The sequence below is a fragment of the Schistocerca americana genome, chromosome 2, assembly GCF_021461395.2.
Source record: "Schistocerca americana isolate TAMUIC-IGC-003095 chromosome 2, iqSchAmer2.1, whole genome shotgun sequence".
Lineage (NCBI taxonomy): Eukaryota > Metazoa > Arthropoda > Insecta > Orthoptera > Acrididae > Schistocerca > Schistocerca americana.
The window spans coordinates 132817308-132835400 of record NC_060120.1 but is presented as its reverse complement, the minus strand read 5'-3'; the positions used below and the strand labels follow the sequence as shown (position 1 = coordinate 132835400).

The 18093-nt window shown below is 42.7% G+C and overlaps 1 protein-coding gene across 1 annotated transcript in view; it reads right to left on the bottom strand.

Annotated features, from left to right (window-relative positions):
* Positions 1–18093, bottom strand: part of LOC124593823 (EF-hand domain-containing family member C2-like) — a 264643-nt gene that overhangs the window by 161413 nt on the left and 85137 nt on the right. The window contains exon 3 of the mRNA XM_047132172.1: positions 6946–7096. Within this exon, the coding sequence (XP_046988128.1) occupies positions 6946–7096 (151 nt within the window). The remainder of the gene's footprint in view (positions 1–6945; positions 7097–18093) is intronic.

Here is an 18093-nt window from a genome sequence, read left to right as displayed (position 1 = left end):
CGGAAAGTAAAACATGTTTTAGTAGTAACTTTTATGGTGTAGCTACAAGGAGACAGCCTTTTCTGTAGCACAACAATACGTTACAGCACAGTACTTTCTTCATCACAACAATAAGCGTAATAACTACGATATCTATACACAAAGCATTTTACTTTTGTTTATCATGAGGTAAGTACATTGACTTTAGCAGAACTTTGCTTGCAGAGGACGATAACTACGACAGTTCCACAGAATTATCTTACAGCAAGACGCGCATTTAGCGCTACAGGACACGCATTTGAGTGATCAATTTTATACTTAAAACATTTATTTTTAAAGATTTTTGAATTACAAAGAAAGTTTTCCGTGATATATTTCATTCCATTGGTGTAATCTGTAACACCTGAGGGTATAATTACATTAATCCTCAGGGGGGTACACGCCTACTTTGTGTACCATGTGTGTGGCAACCACAAGGAACCCTAGCTAATATGGTATTTGCTTATACAACTTTACACATCGGTACCATATTTCTCTAACACACAAATTACACAGCTATCTGATTATTTAACTGAGAGAGACAAACATTTATTTTACTACATCAGTGACACATGTTTACGCAATTATACAGTTGGATAACTTCACACTTATGAAACTGTATTTTGTCTGTACTTTGTAAACTGTTCATATTTTTTCGGAATCATTGTGATACTATGAGAGCTTTGAATGATGTATTTGGTATGAGATCATGATTTTTAAAGCACGTTTGAGGCAGCTGACACTTTTGACATGAGCAGAGAATTTTTTTAGGCTTAGAAATTATTGGAGGAAGTTACGACGATTTTGAGATTTGACTGAGGTGTTATGATGTTATTATTACGACGACGATGTGTATTATGTTGTTGAGGAATGTTTATTATGCTACGTATTTCTCATGATGAAATATTGAAGAAGTGTCGACGAATATGTATATGTATAATGAGGTAAGGAATAATGAGTAGTGTTTAGGGACTCTGATTTATGAAAAGGATGTTGGAAACCAAGAAACGTACTTTAAGAGTTATGAAATGTGTGTGTATATTCATGAATGTATTACAATGCAGACGAAAATTTTTTTTGGACACTGTTATATCAATAGCATTTTGTTTCTACAGATTTGTAACGCAAATTCTTGACCTGTGAAATATTTTTATATGCGACTGTCTCTGTAGCGGAAACTGCTGTCGTAAATATTTCCGTAAGAAAGTTAACGGACCACCTACACATAATGCGTCGTGGGCACCCAGCTGTGTCAGACGCCTGGAGAAAAAGCCATTAGCGCGTGCCTTTCAGAGCACAGGAAAACACCTGGAGAACAAGCCATTAGGGTGTGCCTTTCATCGCTAATGCGACACCCTCGTTACTTGAAAACATATGATTACTCGCACTTTGTGCTAATTGCTGAAATGCTTATGAATTGATGGGAAATATTTGTACATCTGCACACCTGATTATGACAAGTGTCTTTCTATGAGAGTTGAGAGCTACTGACTTACGAAATGCCACATGACTATTGAATGATATTTTTATGCTTTGGTTTGCGTAATTGCTTATTTCACTTGATATCTGGTTTCCAGCTGTGTTGCAGCATTGCTTTTATAAAATAAAATGCATTTGCTAATGTGAACACTTTCTGTCAACAGATCTATTAAATAATTATTTTATGATCCACATTCTTTAAAAAAGGAGCACTTGGAAAGGAAAGAACAATAAGAAGGAACTAGTAACTGCATACATAATATTCTTTTCAAGTACATGGTAATATTTCTTTTACAATAAGTTGTTGTGGTGCACCACTTTAATCACATAGATATTAAGATGTGAATATACATTTCCCTTATCTGCATTGTTGTTTTTACTGTATTATTTTTTCTGCTTGAGCTATGTCATGTTTAGATATAAGTTATTGCATTTGCTGTTGCTGTTTGCCAGGCATAGTGCTACTAAATTTCACATTACATTACTCTGTTAAGCCAGTTTTACAACTGATTTTTTTTTTGTTGCTGCTCATTGGCTCATATTAGTTGTAATTTTGCATTTTATCTGTTAATTTAGATTTACTGTAGCTTGCTTTGCAATTTTCCAATTTTTTGGTCATTGCTGTTTGTGTTACTTATTTTGTGCTGCTGCATTGCCTCGTCCCTTAGTTTAGCATCTGAGCTCAGTAGATTTAAGTTAGCTTAAGAGGAGACTATATAAGAAACTAACTATTATAAATTTATAAGAAATGCATTGAGAAGCTATCAGAAAATGGTCTGGCAAAATAAAAAGGATACTGTACAGTGGAGAAAAACTATTATTGACAGAGGATGTGAACAGAATACAGAAAGCAGAGAGAAAAACTATTTTTGACAGAGGATGTGAACGAAATACAGAAGGCAGGCTTAGATAGGACTTTTGGGAATAATGATGAATGAAGGGAGATCTCCAAGGAGCAAAGAAAGTTTTGTTTGCAAAATACTGCAATGAAACAAACCCTGTCCTTTCCTTTTGTGTTATCCCACTATGTGTTTGGGTACCCTTGTGTATATATGTTCTTCCTGTCTTTATATGTTTACCTCATCAGACTTTTGTTGTAGAATTTTTCTCATACTCAGCTACATGAACTATGATGAGGAATACTGTTATCCTCAAATATAATTTGCGTTAATAATATGTTATTTACTTTGTAAAGATGTTAGACATTATTAATTCTGTTTTGTTTTAATGCTCATGTGTAAAGTTGATGTTTCAAAAGTTATTGTGATCTTTTATGTATGTACTCATGTCATAATTCCACTGATGTATATGTTAGTTCGATTCTTTTGTAAAGCCTGTACTACAAATGTTATCTATATTGTTATGTTTTTAATGATGTATTGTGTACCTTTGTTATTGTATTCTCATGTTATAAAATTGTAATTGTTACCAGTTCTTCAAATTAAGTAACATTTCACTGCACACGTTTCTGTTGGTCATAGTACATGGACAATATGTGAGAAGTAGGGACTGATAGTGTTTGCACGTGTGTTAATAATTCAGCAAGGGACTGGATAACAGCATTGCTGGTTCTAAGGACAATTCCAAAAACGTTGTGAGTGCACAAGTGGTGGTTTATGGACTTGCTATATTCTCTGCAAGACTCTTCGATGGTGATTGTGCACCTGCACATTTGCAACAGATGGCTGCTGGCTGTCTCTACAAGGACTACAGTGGGTCTACATCTTTGATGGCCCACCAATACCGTAATCTCTACCAGGACTACAGTGGGTCTGCTCTGTGATGACCTACCTACCAATATTCATCAAAACTTCGACTGACTCTGCTGTGGGTTTGCTCTGTTGTGGACCAATACTTGTCTGCATGTCGAGAGTCAGCACTGTCTTTCCGTTGGAAGGACAACACTACTTCTTCAAGACTGCATGGAAATCCACTACTTCTGTGTGCATTTTCTTTTACTGCTCAGACTTTGAGAAAAACACTGCTATTCTCCTGTTATGTACGATTAGGACTGTCTTTATGGACTGTGAGAAAATTTGAGCTTTTGACCAACATAATATCAATAAGTGTGTGCATTTGATTTCTTTGTTATTGTAATTATGAAAAATTTTATCAAATCATTATTGGCCACTGCCCAAAAAAATTTTGTAAAATTTTTTGTGGGGAGCATGGGGGCTATGTAAGTAGGCTGTTTATGTTTTCTCTATGTAAGTAGGCTGTTTATGTTTTCTTATTGGCAATGTTACGTAGCGCTCAATATGAAAATCACTGGCTGTGCTGTGTGCAGTCTGTGGCTGCTTTGCATTGTTGTAATACTCGCCATTGTAGTGTTAGGCAGCTGGCTGTGAACAGCGCGTAGCGTTGCGCAGTTGGAGGTGAGCCGCCAGCAGTGGTGGATGTGGGGAGAGAGATGGCGGAGATTTGTAATTTGTCATGAACTGATATATATATTATGACTTGTGATGATATTAAGGTAAATACATTGTTTGTTCTCTATTAATATCTTTCATTTGCTAACTATCCCTATCAGTAGTTAGTGCCTTCAGTAGTTTGAATCTTTTATTTAGCTGGCAGTAGTGGCGCTCGCTGTATTGCAGTAGCTTGAGCAGCAAAGATTTTTGTGAGGTAAGTGATTTGTGAAAGGTATAGGTTAATGTTAGTCAGGGCCCATTCTTTTGTACGAATTATTGAAAGTCAGATTGCGTTGCGCTAACAAAATATTGTGTGTCAGGTTAAGCACAGTCATGTAGAAATGTTCAAAGGGGAAGTTCCAATGGTGCCGGAGCGGGTACCAGTGACGTCACAGAAGTCAGCGCGGCTATATAAGGATGGCAGCAGCAACAAGAAGATAACACCACTTGACAACGGCCGAGGAGTACTCGGCCGAAAGCTGGTGCATTTTAAACCACTTGACGCGACTGGAAGCCCGAGAAACCTTTATTAGGTAACTGGCCTATGCCAAAATGTAAATGCTTCTATTTAAGTGTATTTTGAGGGGAAGCGTCATGACTCCCACTGGATCCGCTCCTGTGAGACAGGTCCTCATACTTCAGCGACCACCAGGAGAGAGCTTGTTCACACAAAGACTTCACATGCCAAACAGTCAGAGCAAGCTGACACAAGACTCCAAGTTTATTGGCAATGTGCAGCAGATCATGTGCATCAAGACATCCCAGTACTAGAGAGACCGATTGTGAGAGAAGCAAAAATGTCTCTGCACATCGGTAAGTTAGCATAACTTGTAGAGAGCTATGTTATGCTGGAAACACTCTGGCCTCTTTCAGGTCATTTTATGCTTGGCACTGAATAGTTCCTCTAGATCAATGGTCGGCAAACCACAGTTCGTGAGTGATATACGCCCACTGAGTGTGGCTCTTTTTTTTAAAAAAGAAAAAAGGTTACCGCTGTCTGTTAAAACAGTGAAAGTTACAACTATCAAAATGTCTTCTAATATAACCAGCCAGCAAGTCAATGATTTTAAAGTGGTTTCTGCTTTATCGACAGCAGTTGTCAAGTCTTTTAATATAATTTATTTCATCTACAGGTTCTAAACAAAATAGTGAAACACATAGGGAGGGTATAGCAAATGCTGTATTTGGGGGCTTAGGTGGCCAGGGGAGATGTGACAGTTCTTCGTCGTGCTCATAAAACTATTGTGGACGATGTATGTATGATCAGGAACCTTGTCGTCTTGGAACACAGCATCACCATAGGGGAACGAACATTGTACTGTGGGATGGACCAGACTAGCCAAAATTATCACATAATCACACAATCCTTGACAGTAATGACGCCTTGCAGAATAACCATGGGGCACATGGAATACCGCGATGTGGCTGCCTCGATCATTACTGAACCTCCGCAATGTTTCTCTCCTGGGACGTAAACTCACTCGTAATTGGAAATACTGTGCAACAAGGCTCATCCAACCAAATGATTTTCTTCTATTGCTCCACAGCCCAAGTTTTATGGCTCTGGCATCACATTTACCTCCGACGGACATTCGCATCACAGATTTATGCTTTTGAATTCTAGCTTGCCCTGTAGTTCCCTGTTTATGGAGTTCCAGTCGTATGGTTTTGGTGCTGGTAGGTTTCGTGAGTGCAACACGCAGTTCTGTAGTGACTTTTACAGCAGTTGTCCTTTTTCTTTTCGTCACAATTTCCTTCAATAACCGTCGGTCACAAACACTCAGTACACACTTTCGTACACAATGCGACTTAGCAGATGACGTTTTTCAGTTTTCCTTGTGCGCGGTATAAATTTTCGAAATAGTGGCTCTAGAAACACCAAACACTTTATCTATCTTGGTTATGGAAGCACCAGCATATGAGTACCAAGAATTTACCCATGTTCGAAGTCACTTAGCTCCAGCATAATGCACTCATAACTACACAGAGCACTGTGTGGTCATGACTGACATTTTCAATGTTTTGTCCATCATCTTGGATCGCTATCTTGGATTCTGACATGATACAGGCTGTACTGGTAAGCGGCTGGTGCTATGTTAGATTGATACATTGCATTCTGGCGTCGTACAGACTGTCTTAGCATGCAAAGGTCGCGTTTTTGGATCGCCATTTTAGACTCTGACGTCATACAAACTGTTCTTGAATTTCATACCAACAGAAAAATGCACTATCTTGGATTTCCTCCCGATTTATAGTTAAGACAACAGTCCTATTCCTGCGTGAAATCATAAGGAGAGAGGGGGGAGGGGGGAGTCAACATGTAAAACAATTGGGTTGTTTTGAATTTCTCTGAATTTTTTGAATTTTACACCATTTTATACACAGGTCATTGTCAGAGAGGGAGGAAGCTGGCAACAATGCACAACATCATCGATGTCGTCATTGGGGGTGGGACAGAGTGGTGGTGGTCCCTTTGTTTCAGAACCTGCACAGCTATACTTCTATCTGAAGTCCCTGTCAATGCATAGAGCAGGTTGGCCACCTACCTTGCCCCAGCGATCAAACTCACTCAGCTGTACCACTCATATCTATCAAATGCATAGTCAATTATTGTTTTAAACGGTTTCCCAATGATTCTGATTTCTTGCTAAGTTAATACCATGATGACAAAAGACAGACATGACACCTGATGAGTTACAGCACGTTATTAGGACGCAATAAATTTCAGCTAGTAATGGCGAATACACTGTATAAAAATCAAAAGAGGAGGACATATACTTGGAAAAGATCTGGACACAAAAGTAGATACCAACTGGGAGAAATCATGCTCAGATAGACATTCCGAATCTTGTACTGGATCATAAGGTGTATCCAGGAGCATATACAGTATCAGCTCACAATTTAGTAACGATGAAGGGCAGACTGAAGTTCAAGAGTATCGTCCAGGATGAATCAATGTGGCAAGAAGTGGCATACTGATGTACTGAGCGATGATGAGATGTGTTTGAAGTTCTCAAAGGCGTAGAGACGCACTTACCTTGCGGAATTCCACTGTTGACCACTTTTGGCTCAATAACTTGCACAGTACCATCTTCAAGATAAAAATATATTCTGCACTTTCGTATTTGGTAGGCGTATCCTTTCGTTTCTTCAACAGACTCTTGAAAGAAGCCATCGAAACAGAGAACCTGAAAAATAACAGGATCGCTGTAGTTTTTTAAACAGTTTCGAGAACAAATGCCACTACTACATCCGATTTTACCGATCAGTACAGAAAACAGTTACTATTAGTATATATTTACAGTGAATAATTTACACTGCACCATGTTTCATATTTATAGCCAACGTAAATTTCCTCTACACGCGTGACACAGTGGCCAGTTACCATATCCCTGACGAATTTGGTTGAATATTATAGTTATCAAAAGTGTTGCTACAGGGTAGTCTCTTGCAATTTCTACCACTTTCCACCTGATGAATGGTAATTGAATGAAAAAAGACAAGAATGCAGTTATGAACTGTAACAAATATTTGTTCTACTTGCACATCTGTAAGCTTCTTAATACACGGAAGTGACAAAAGTCATTCGTTAGCGATATGAATATATACAGATGGCGGTAGTATCGCGTACACAAAGTATAAAAGGACAGTGCGTTGGTGTAGCTGTCATTTGTACTCAGGTGATTCATGTGAAAACGATTCCGACGTCATTGTGGCCGCACAATGGAAATTAACAGACTTTGAACGGGGGATAATAGTTGGAGCTAGACGCATGGGGCTTTCCATTTCGGAAATAGGAAATTCAATATACCGTGATCCACAGTGTCAAGAGCCTCTAATGAATACCAAGTATCAGGTGTTAAGGTGTTACCTCTTAATCATCTACAACGCAGTGGCCGACGACCTTCACTTAACAACAGAGAGCAGCGGCATTGCGTAGAAATGTCAGTGCTAACAGACAAGCAACAACGCGTGAAATAACCGCAGAAATCAATGTGGAACGTGTGACGAACGTATCCGTTAGGACAGTACGGCGAAATCTGGCGTTAATGGGCTATGGCAGCAGACAACCTATGCGAGTGCCTTTGCTAACGGCAAACCATATTCTACAGTGCTTCTCCTTGTTTCCTGGCCAGATCGGTTGGAGCCTAGACGACTGGAAAATCGTGGGCTGGTCACATGAGTCCAGATTTCGGTTGGCAACAACTAATCGGAGACCCCACATATCCATGGACCAAGGTTGTCAACAATGGGCTGTTCAAGCTGGTGGTGGCGCCAGAATCGTTTGGGCTGGGTGTCTGGTCCAACTGAAGTGATCGTTGACTGAAAATGGTTATCAGAAAATTGTTATGTTCGGCTGCTTGGAGACCATTTGCAGCCATTCATAGACATTATGTTTCCAAACAACGACGAAGTTTTTAGGGGTGACAATGCGCCACGTCAGCAGACTACAATTTTTCCCAATTGGCTTGAAGAACATTCTGGACAGTTCGCGTGAGTGAACTGCCGACCCAGATCTCCCGATAGGAATATCATCAGACATTCAAGGGACATAATCACGAGGTCAGTTCATGCAGAAAATTCTGCATCATCAAGCTTTGGCAATTATGGACGGCTACAGGGGCAGCATGACTCAATATTTCTGCAGGGGACTTCCAACGACTTGCTGAGTCCATGCCACGCCGAGTTGCTACACTACGCCGGGAAAAAGGAGATCCAACACGATATTAGGAGGTATCCCATGACTTTTGTCACTTCAGCGTATGTAATAAAAGACAAGGAGCCAAGGGTGTGCCCAATGAGTTGCCAAACCGAACGCATATCTCGCAGCTTGCCTCGGCAAGAGCACGTGTTAATTCAGTAGCAAGTATCGGACGTATTAAAATATTCCGCGCTATTATTCCGATGTAGGATGAAAACCTTCTTGCAACCCAACGTTTCGTCGCCTCCCGCGGAGAACATCTTCAAAGAGGGGGGGAGGGGGGCAGTGGTACCTTTTTCGGAGGTCCAATGCACACCTTGGGTTGCAACTGACTTACTGACTGAAGCAAAATTCTGTTTCTGTGTCCGCCCGGGCACATGGGCCGTTACCCACAACTGGATACCAATCACGACCCACGACAAAACGAGGTGCTATAATAACAACAGAGGACAGAGCGAGGAACATTTGTGAAATGCAGCTGCTCGGCGCGGAATTGAATATCTTACCGAGGGGTTGCTGAAGAATGGGTATTAGTCTGTTAGACAGGGAGAGCATTAAGAAAACCACGAAAATGAAAGTGTGTAAAATACAGGATTTTCCTGATGTTCAATAAAGGCGCTACCTAGAGTAAGAAAGCGCTGAAAAACGCAGCAATTTACGGGATTCCGTGTTGTAGTGGAGACGTGTACGTGGCTACTTCTAAAAGAAAGGTCGAAAAATGACTAAAAGAACACAAGATCAACTGTAAAATGGGAAAAACGGAGAGCTCAGATTTACCAAACACACTTTGCAGACAGATCACCGGATTCGAGTTGATAAGACTTACAATAGCAACCACAAGCTGATACTATGAAAGGCTGCACAGGAAGGTCGTAGAGATAATTAAGTAACCGAATCATTTTACTAGGTAAATTGAAGGGGGAGAGAGAAGAAAGGAAAGGAAAGGAACTAATGACGGCAGCTGCATCGAGACTTGGTGCGGAATCAGCGGTGACGAGTGAAAATGCTTGCCGTACCGGGACTCGAATGCAGAACCTCGTGCTTAATAGGCAGTTGCATTACCCACTGCGGCAACTGCACACATGGTTTATCGCAAATGCGAGAACTACCCCGGCTCGCTCCCTGTCCGACTCACATTCCCTCCTAGCGCCACCTGTTCACAGTCCCCGCCCATGTTCTCCATGCTTGTTAATTTTAAATTCCCATTGGAGGTCATAGGGCCCATGACTCCGCCCGTCCCAAAACAAGACAATTTTCCTATACGCATTTATATTTTTACATGTATCAGTTTCTAAGTATCTCAGTTAACATCAGAAAACCGAATCTCGAAAATCGCATGGAACTACAATCTTTACTCTATGCGGCATGTGTTTCAGTTGCTTGCATGAGGCTCTGAACACGTATCAAGTTGTGGTTCGTCTGGATGAGGAAGATATTCCATCCAGCAAAAGACCCCCATTCACAAGCTGGCAGTACATAGGTAGGACCTGCAAACCATTTGAAGTTGCATAAGGAAAGACACTGCACAGGATCGCCAGCCAGTTGGGAATATTTTGGGAATTGGTTACAAAATGTTTATGTCAAAAGTTACCAGCAGCGTCTTTCAAACACTTTCTCAGTGGCGTACATACCTGGTGGAATGTGTAAACGTCAGCACCATATCACTCTTTTTGTTGTTGCTGTATACGTAAACACCGTGCCACCCTTTCCGTGCTGACAAAACTATCTACATGCGCTACCCAGACGACAAACAGGAAACATGGGAGACGAATCAATTGTGTAGTTGGCGGAATGTCTTGAAGGGCAGGGAGCAGCGAAGCCGCTCTTTTGTACTTCAGCTTTCCGCTAGAGCGGAAAGCTCACAGCGTTTATCTCCGGTCCTGTTCACCGGGACCACCTACTAGCCAGAGGAACGTGCACAGCCTCCTCTCAAGCTCCCTTTCTACACGTAGACTGGCAGTTATGCTTCACTGCCGCCCCAAGTGAGCCCTTCTGTATACCGTAATTTCAGAATATACCCTTTGCAAGAGAATTAAAGGGTCACTTTTTGGAAATCCCGTCATTTTCCCCCAATGCGTCACAGAAGTGTGAAATCTGGCTCATCCTTCCTTAGTAATAGCACAAAGGAGAGTCGCCGTGCGACGTCAACGTCGGGCTCGGCGACGCTTCAAACAGCAAGGTGTCGACAATGAAAATCAAATGATACGGCTCAGTTCATGTGAGGTGTAAAATAAGTTAATGATATCACACTGGCACCAAATTTCAGAGAATTCTGCCCACCGCCACGGTGGATGTGTGCTTACCCATGTTCCACCCCTTCCCTTAATGCACCTGCGATGGAGATCAGAACGCCGTCGGTCAGCATTGAAATCATGCGACTTTATTGTGGGTGTCCAAGCAAAACATTTCTGACACACCGTTCAGATACGACCCGAAGAGGCACCAGAAGGGGGCATAGAGGGTGTCATTCACATTCTGCATGACCACGAGCAGGCACTAGGGCAGCAGTGGAGTGTCACTAAGGTGTAGAGTGCCAAAGGTGCCACCAAGGGGGTGTTGCCGAAGTAGGGGTCTTAGAGGGACTCCTTACCGTTTTATTCATGCACATGTCAATATCGCAACCCCTAGTGATGACTGCATCGGAGGACGCGAAACAGGAGGATTGCACATCCATAAACATCCTTTTCTGCTTCGCATCACGTCCAACTTTGGTCGAATAATTTTGAGCGCTCCCTAGTGATTCCACCCTCTATACCAGAGTGAAAACTGCGGTCGCGTTACACTTCAATATGGGTTTAATGAGGCTACAGCCTTACTATGGCCACAGAGAATGGGTGAATCGTACAGGGAATGTCAACAGCGTCAAATGTTGTCAAAAACGTCATTCTGTTCCACGTCGTACGGCAAATTGCCGTTTTTGACCGCGAAATGTGTGTAAATGAACGCCTCAAGGGAAGGGATGGTTTCATTGACACCATTTATGCTGCCTCTTGAGGCCTTTTCGTGTTGCTTCTGAACGGCACTGTGTGTGAAACGTTTTCCTCTGCCACTCATAAGAAAACCACCTCACTTCAACACTGAGCGCCGCGGTTCTGATCTCCATCGCAGAGGGGTCAAGAGGAAGGGTGAGATGTGGATAATGGAGTGTAGGAGGTGACGACTTACCAATCGTGAGAAGCGTTCACGGTAGTGTAGAGCAAAACTGACGTGAAATTTGATGTCAGTGTGCCATCATTAACCCATTGTACATCTCAGATAGACTTCTCAGCTCTGGCCTTTTTTTCGTGTGTATCGACACCTTGTAGTCTGAAACGTCGCTGTGCCATGTGGTGAGGTCGCAGGCTGCCATACGTTTGCACTATTTCAGAGGACCATTGCAGTGACCTTTGACCCAAATTTTATACTTCTGCCTCGCTGTGAGTGAAAATGACAGGGTTTCATAAAAGTGACCCTTAAGTTCTTCTGCACAGTGTACAGAGGGTACAGTAAACTTCGCTCTTTAATTTCAAGCCACCTCCCTTCCCACGGCCCCTCTTCCATCCTGACCAGGCTCCTCTTCTCTTACGCCTGTACATCAGAAAGAAAAAAATATACATCAGGAAGACTGCCTTTCCCGAAAGTAAGTGGAGAAGATGAAGAGAGGGACGATATTCCCCCCGCCCCGTCTACACTCTCACATAGCCACAATGTGTAGGCAGTCGTAGTGTTAAGTGAAATACTTATAATGGGAGTGCATACTACGATGTAGTGTTGTGTAAATTACGACACTGTCAAACTTGTGAGAGTTTGTTGCTATTATAATTCTTAACTTAAGTGCATGACCTAGTAAGTTCCAAAATTTTCGGTCAAATATTTTTAAAATAGTGTAATTTTCAGAACTGCAAACCGTACTAAAGTGATGTATTGAGTACTAATATAAAGAAATTATTATTATATTAAAACATTTTATATATTTATTGTTATTATTAAAATCGTAGTTATCTGTGGTCCGTTAGAAATGAGGATGACAGTAAATTATATTTGGGGGAGGGGTCAGGAAGAATAAACTAAGAAACTATGACACCTCACATTTCAAAACCCAAGCCGAGATCTGCTCGTGACCCCACTAAGATTTCATTTTCACCTCAACCAGTCTGTCACCTTTCAACCTAGCCAAGACTTTAGGCTACACTACAAGCCACTCTGTCACCATAACCTACATATCCCAAAAAAATAATACACACGTAAAACAAATATCCGCAGTGTTCTGTTGTCTTTTTGCAAGTGCATGTATTACATCACACCACAGCATCATCAATAGTGGAGCAATTTATGTCATGGCACAGTTTATGCATGTGAGCTGCCACTTTCGTGATTACCTTCTCCCGTGCTCCCCTGTAATCCGACTACACTCTCCCCACAGCCCTCCTCCACCCCTACGTCTTTCACGAAATTGAGTGGCTGAGAAAAGCTGTCGCAGTCGGTTCTTGTGTTATAAACAATACATCAAAAATTACCATACAAGCACTTCTCTCAGCATACCTTAGCGTTTGGACGTTGGATAAACACTTCCCGACACAACCTGTGTTGTGGAGAATAAGGACCATTCACTGACACCAACTGTAAAGACCCAGCGTATATCAGCGCACTAAGCATCAGTATGGGGAAGAGAAATGGTGAGGGAGAGGGACGATTTACACTAGGGCATACAGTTAAACAGTCATAGTATTGACAGGTGCTTATTCAAGCAGCCTTGTACAGCTTTATGGCCGTCCTCATGGCTGCACTGGGTGCTTGCAAATGCAGACGACTGCAGAATGCGCTGACGCCCCAATGCATCAGTGACCTGTTGGCGTGGGTCATTGACAGCAGCTCCTGCAATGCCAAGCAGCCCACAAGCAGGCGACACCATGTGTGCAAACAGTGGTGAAGAATGAGTGTGACCTGCCCAGTTCCTCTCGAGTCTTGCCAGCTACACACCTCCACACCTACTCATGGTCCCCATGTCGTGTGCTCGAATGCAGTAGTCAATACCACATGCACACTGGTGAACGGTGGTGCCATGGTCAACCCCCTTCCCCTCCAGGGACCGGTCAGAACGATGGTCGATGATGACATCTAGGTGGGCTGTGAGGGCACACCTCCTCAAGTTGGATCATAAACAGTTTGCAGTCCACTGGCCAAAATCCCTGCACCCCAGCTCCATGCATTGGTGAAGTTTCCCAACTTCCGCTGCCGCTAAGCAACATGTAGGCATGCCTCACCAGAACTTGATGAGTCATTCAGTGAGTAGGTAGTCAGCCGATCTTCAGCACTAAGGGTGAGTCATGGTTTCTCTGAAATTCAAGAGCCCATCATCCTCTCCAGTTCAAGACACAGACAGAATGACAGGACGATTGAATGCATTCAGTCTCTAAGCTCGATTATTTATACCCTTGTAGCTATGCTTCTGAAGCAGCTGTTCTGAAATGGGATGAGTACATCTGCTTTATATTGCTTGTCGTGTCAGCTTTTCTTGGCTCGTTTGGCACAGAGCATGCGTCGCCAGGTGCAGTTAAATTTTCAACGAGTGAGGCTCTTTCTAGCATACAAGTGCCTGAATTACAAAATAATACTTCACTCTTGGTCTTTGTTAGCTGTTCCACACACTCGACCTGTGACCGATGTCACAAACCCCCACCTGCCAGAGTGTTTTATCATAATGCCAAAAATACTGTCCAGTGACGTACCTAATTAGCACATTGGCTGGGCTGGCCTCTACTGCCCGGTCGTGGTAAAGATAAAACTGTAAAAATTCACACTGCACACGCTGAACTTTTCTGGGATGCAGCACTTGGAACAAGCAAGCTTAAGTGAGATTTTTGAATTTTCTCTTGGAATAATCCAGATATCATAGATTTTCCCACCATTTTTGAATTTCCCATTGTTTACGGAAATTTGAACAACTATTTTGGAGGGAATTCAGACTTTTTTAGGTCTTAAATCCGACGGAGCTCACCCTCAAATAGTGATGCTATTTTATCCATTCCAACATGCCGCAGTGCTTCCAGGTGACAGCGCAATGCCCTGCCATCTGCTTGCAGGATGATGGCAATGTGTTAGTTGAATTAAGGTACACTTTGGGGTCCCTGCCTCCCTTGAACGTGTCCAGAGTAATGTCTGACTGTGGCTGGCATACTTGTGATAACTGATTCAAGGCTACCATACACAGGCTGCCATCTGCGGCCACAATCCGCATCTGCGTCCCTGAGCTGTAGGCTATCAGCTTCTGACGAAAATTGAATCAACGTGAGTGGCGTGTTTTTCTTGCTGCATATCAAGTACTGGGGAGGGGTGGGTGAATGTTGCGCTAACCATGTGTTGCAGTACGACTCTCTCTCTCCTGAAAGTAAAACCTCATTTGCGTAATCAGTATCAATATATATTATAAAGTAAGTGTACAGTGTGCATGCTGCTAGAACTCAGAAACGAGTTTCGGTACACTCAAGGGAGTTATATGGTGTGGTATCCCTAGATCCCACACCCACGAAATGGCGGGATTTACCTGAAAGGTGTGCTTTTGAAGATGTAAGGGCTGGGAAGTTTCGCCCTCTAGAAGTTTCTAGAACATTCCACAATGATACGGGATGTTCTGGAATATTCGGGAATTGTCTCGAACATTCGGAAAGATTCCAGAATGTTCAAGAACATCCCAGAGCATCCCAGATCATTGTAGAACATTCCAGAACACTCTCAAATGTTGTGGAATGTTCTGGAACATTGTGGACCATTTTAAGCCTTTCTGGTACGTTCTCGAATTCGACTCTGGTTGGGCTACCCATTGGTAGGTATGTATAAAGCAAGACCCGTCGTGGATTCGAATGTCAATTTCTTAACAGTGACGAAGTGAGAAACCGAAAAGATAGTGCAGTGAGTGAATAAAAACGAACAGAGACGCGTGAGTTGTCAAAGTGATACAGTGGCTGAATATAAATCTAAAATAAAGTGTCAAAAGTGTATAAAGTGTACGTTGTCCTCGGTGGTGAGTGTTCATCGGAGGTGAGGGTATCATCTGGAGAGCCCCAGGGAAGTGTGGTAGGTCCGCTGTTGTTTTCTGTCTACATAAATGATCTTTTGGATAGGGTGGATAGCAATATGCGGCTGTTTGCTGATGATTCTGTGGTGTACGGGAAGGTGTCGTCGTTGAGTGACTGTAGGAGGATACAAGATGAGTTGGACAGGATTTGTGATTGGTGTAAAGAATGGCAGCTAACTCTAAATATAGATAAATGTAAATTAATGCAGATGAATAGGAAAAATAATCCCGTCATGTTTGAATACTCCATTAGTAGTGTAACGCTTGACACAGTCACGTCGATTAAATATTTGGGTGTAATATTGCAGAGCGATACGAAGTGGGACAAGCATGTAATGGCAGTTGTGGGGAAGGCGGATAGTCGTCTTCGGTTCATTGGTAGAATTTTGGGAAGATGTGGTTCATCTGTAAAGGAGACCGCTTATAAAACACTAATACGTCCTATTCTTGAGTACTGCTCGAGCGTTTGGGATCCCTATCAGGTCGGATTGAGGGAGGATATAGAAGCAATTCAGAGGCGGGCTGCCAGATTTGTTACTGGTAGGTTTGATCATCATGCGAGTGTTACGGAAATGCTTCTGGAACTCGGGTGGGAGTCTCTAGAGGAAAGGAGGCGTTCTTTTCGTGAATCGCTACTGAGGAAATTTAGAGAACCAGCATTTGAGGCTGACTGCAGTACAATTTTACTGCCGCCAACTTACATTTCGCGGAAAGACAACAAAGATAAGATAAGAGATATTAGGGTTCGTACGGAGGCACATAGGCAGTCATTTTTCCCTCGTACTGTTTGGGAGTGGAACAGGGAGAGAAGATGCTAGTTGTGGTACGAGGTAACCCCCGCCACGCACCGTATGGTGGATTGCGTAGTATGTATGTAGATGTACTTAACGTGTTTATTTATAAAAAGTTGATTTGATTTATATTTTAGACTAGGCCCAAACGTAAAAGCAGAGATCTTGTCAGTTCTGAAGCAAAACGGCGAAAACAAAAAGAACAGCGAAAAAACGAAACAGACAAAGAGCGCGAAGCATGTTTAAATTCCCAACGAACGAGAATGAGTACTCTGAGAGGCAGAGAAACCGAAGGACAACGAAGTGAACGGATTGAAGAATCAATAACTGCGACACAATGTTAGAATAAAAGACTGCGAAATCAAGCCAGCCATGAAAATACCACATTCCGAGAAGCACGGACGAGGACAAGTAAACAGTACAACCTAACAAAAGAAGTATTCCACTACGACCCGACGAAAGAAAATAACAAACACAAACACGTCGTAATCGGAAAAATGGATAACATCTGCCAATTTTGCAACACGAAAAAATTCAGTAGAGAAACGAAGTACTCTGTTACATGAATGGAAAAATTCGATTACCTCCACTAGAAGCACCTCCGCAGGAATTTTTACATTACGTAACCGGGGAAACTCCAGAATCAAAACACTTACACTAAGTGATTAAAAGTATCCGGGGACTTACAAGTTTGTGGCGCCCTCCTTCGCTAATACAGGAATTCGGTATGGTGTTGGCCCACCCTTAGCCTTGATGACAGCTTCCACTCTCGCAGGCATGCGTTCCGTCAGGTGCTGGAATGTTTCTTGGGGAATGGCAGCCCATTCTTCACGGAGTGCTGTACTGAGGAGAGGTATCGATGTGGATCGGTGAGGCCTGGCATGAAGTCGGCATTCCAAAACATGCCAAAGGTGTTCTATAGGATTCAGGTCAGGACTCTGTGCAGGTCAGTCCATTACAGGGATGTTATTGTCGTGTAGCCACTCCACCACAGGCCGTGCATTATTAACAGGTGCTCGATCGTGCTGAAAGATGCAATCGCCATCGCCGAATTGCCCTTCAACAGTGAGAAGCAAGAAGGTGCTTAAAACATCAATGTAGGTCTGTGCTGTTGATAGTGCTACGCAAAACAACAAGAAGTGCAAGCCCCCTCCATGGAAAACACGACCACACCATAACACCACCGTTTCTGAATTTTACTGTTGGCACTACACACGCTGGCAGATGACGTTCACCGGGCATTAGCCATACCCACACCCTGCCATCGGATCGCCACATTGTGTACCGTGATTCGTCACCCCACACAACGTTTAACCATTGTTCGTTCGTCCAATGTTTACGCTCCTTACACCAAGCGAGGCGTCGTTTGGCATTTACTGGCGTGATGTGTGGCTTATGAGGAGCCGCTCGACCATGAAATCCAAGTTTTCTCACCTACCGCCTAATTGTCATAGTACTTGCAGTGCATTCCGATGCAGTTTGGACTACCCGTGCGATGGTCTGGATAGATGTCTGCCTATTACACATTACGACCCTCTTCAACTGTCGGCGGTCTCTGTCAGTCAAAAGACGAAGTCGGCCTGTACGCTTTTGTGCTGTACGTGTCCCTCCACATTTCCACTTCACTATCATATCGGA